Source organism: Ailuropoda melanoleuca, unplaced genomic scaffold (assembly GCF_002007445.2).
Source record: "Ailuropoda melanoleuca isolate Jingjing unplaced genomic scaffold, ASM200744v2 unplaced-scaffold8310, whole genome shotgun sequence".
Taxonomy (NCBI): Eukaryota; Metazoa; Chordata; class Mammalia; order Carnivora; family Ursidae; genus Ailuropoda; species Ailuropoda melanoleuca.
Window position 1 is genome coordinate 137,915 of NW_023253671.1, and position 2,920 is coordinate 140,834.

General features: G+C 42.9%; 1 protein-coding gene across 1 annotated transcript; it reads right to left on the bottom strand.

Moving 5' to 3' along the window:
* Positions 1-634: 634 nt before the first annotated feature.
* On the bottom strand, positions 635-1,603 carry LOC117800826 (olfactory receptor 7A17-like). The gene has a single exon (XM_034653384.1). It carries the CDS (start codon positions 1,601-1,603, stop codon positions 635-637), a length of 969 nt encoding a protein of 322 aa, XP_034509275.1.
* Between the last annotated feature and the right edge of the window lie 1,317 nt (positions 1,604-2,920).

The window sequence follows — 2,920 nt, forward strand, 5'->3', positions numbered from 1 at the left end:
GTGCAGCCACAGCAGAGGCTCTGGTCAGGGAAGCATCTGTGGGAATGTCCACAAGCACAGGGGCACAGGGGTGCCCGGGCTTTCCTAGCCTGAGCATCCCTGTCAGGAGCCTGAGATTTAAAGAGAACACTGTTAGAATCCACATTATCAGAAGAGTAATGAGGACAGATATGTAAAAAGGCTGACAGACTGAAGGTAAAACTATGGTTATGTATTTTCACCTACAGACACGTTATATGAAGGGCTTAGTGGCCAATTGTAGATTCTTCCACATGAAAAATACAACTCATGATTATTTTTTTGGGAAATCGGGGAAATTTACTTGGCATGGTATAAGTCACTTGAAATGAAATTATTTTTAAGAAATCCAGCTTGCCCTATGTAACATACAGAAATATCTAGATATTTGTGACCAAGGTTGGAGAAAATATTGGAATTTTATAAAAAAAGATAAAAGGGAAACTGTCTGTATGTCAACGTAGCAGAAGCTTAATAAAGTGAGTTACTTAAACGTACAGAGAAGTTGAATTCAAACAAATGGAAATTCCAGGAAATAAATAGAAGGAGCAGATTCCACTTCCACGGCCTGATGGGAGAATGGCAGTTCCTCACTCTGAGGCTGTGAGCCCTGCAATCATGGGCACTTCTTCAGCCCCAGGACCATTGGCACATACATCATTGGAACCCCAATGATTCTTTTCAAAGATCTCTTTATGTCTCTGTTCCTCAGGCTGTAGATGAAGGGGTTCAGCATGGGCGTGACCACCGTGTACATCACCGAGGCCACTGCACTTGCGTGGGAGCTCTGGGTAGCAGCAGAGCTAAGGTACACTCCCAGCACCGTACAATAAAATAAGGAGACAACGGAGAGGTGAGATGCACAGGTGGAAAATGCTTTGTACTTGCCCTCAGCTGATGAAATTCCACATATGGAGGAAACTATCTTGGAGTAAGAGTAAAGGACCCCAGCCACGGGGGGACAACCCAGCACCACAATTCCAAAATACATCACCATGTCATTAACAAAGGCATCAGAACAGGCATGCCCAACTACTTGATTGAGTTCACAGAAAAAGTGGGGGATTTCCATGCCTGTGCAGAAGGACAGCCGCAACAGCATTAAGCTCTGTAATAAGGAATTCAGAACACTGATGATCCAGGACACCAGAACCAGCAGTCCACACAGTTGGCGGTTCATGATGACTGTGTAGTGCAGGGGGTGACAGATGGCCACCAAGCGGTCATAAGCCATCACCGTCAGGAGTAAATCCTCCAGGAATCCAAACACATCGAAAAAAAAAATTTGGCTGATACAGCCTGCATATGTTATGGTTTTTCCCTGAACCTGGATGTTCCACAGCATCTTGGGGACGGTGGTAGAGGTCAAACAGATGTCTACAAAGGACAGGTTGGCCAGGAAGAAGTACATGGGGGTGTGGAGGTGGGAGTCAGAGCTGACGGCCAGGATGAGGAGCAGGTTTCCAAACACAGTGATCAAGTACATGGAGAGGAAAAGCCCAAAAATGAGGGGGTACACTTCTGGTTCCTCTGATAATCCCAGAAGAACAAACTCTGAAACCTCTGTGTCATTACCTGGTACCATCTGTTGACATGACTACCAAGGAAGAAAAAAAAATAACATAGTTATTTTCAACAAATGGACATCATTTATTTATTTTTACCTTTTTTTTCATTATTTGGGTTTCTATCTAAATTTCAGTTAATTTTTTAAAAGATTTTATTTATGTCTTTGAGAAAGACGGTAAGAAAGAGAGAATGAGATGGAGGAGAGTCAGAGAGAGAAGCAGACTCCCCACTGAGCAGGGAGCCTGATATGAGACTGGATCCTGGGACTTGATCCTGGGACTCTGGGATCATGACCTTAGCCAAAGACAGATGCTTAACCATCTGAGCCACCCAGGCACCCTAAATTCCAGTTAGTTAACATGAAGTATAATAGTCGTTTCAAGTGTGCGATATACAGTGATTCAGTACACCCATCCAACACCTAGTGCTCAGCACAGGTGTTCTCCTCGATCCCCGTCAACCATTTCCCCATCCCCCACCATCTCCTCTGGTAACCAGCAGTGTGTTCCCTGTAGTTAAGAGTCTGTCTCTTTGTTTAACCCCCCTCTTTTTTCCCCTTTGCTACTTCTCTTGTTTCTTAAATTCCTCATATGAGTTAAATCAAATGGTATTAATCTTTCTCTGAGTAACTTATTTCACTTAACATAATACTCTTTACCTCCATCTGTATCGTGCGAATGGCAAGAATCGTGCTTTATGGCTGACTCTTATTCCATTATTATAAAAAATATATCACATACTCCTTATCCATTTCAGTGGAAGGACACTTGGGCTGTTCCCATAGTTTGGCTACTGTAGATAATGCCGCTATAAACATTGGGGAGCATGTGTCCCTTTGAATTAGTATTTTTTGTTCTTTGAGTAAATACCTAGCAGTGCAATTGCTGGATCAAAGGCCAGTTCCATTTAACTTTTTGAGGAACCTCCATACAGCTTTCCAGAATGGCGGCATCAGGTTGCATTTCCACCAACAATGTAAGAGGGTCCCCTTTCTCTGCATCCTCGCCAACACTGCTGTTTCATGTGTTGTTCATTTTAGCCATTCCGAGGGGTGTGACGTGATATCTCATTGCAGCTTTGATGTGAGTTTCCCTGATGCTGAGTGATGTTGAGCATCTTTCGTACGTCCATTAGCCCTCTGCTTTTCTGTTTTGTAAAATAATCTACTCATGTCTTCTGTCCATTTCTTAACTGTATTATGTGCTTTTTGGTTGTTGAGTTTGATAAGTTCTTTATAGATTTTGGATACTGACCCTTATAGATGTGTCATTTGCAAATATCTTCCCCATTCTGTAGGTTGCACCACTAGGTATTTCCCCAAAGGACACAAAAA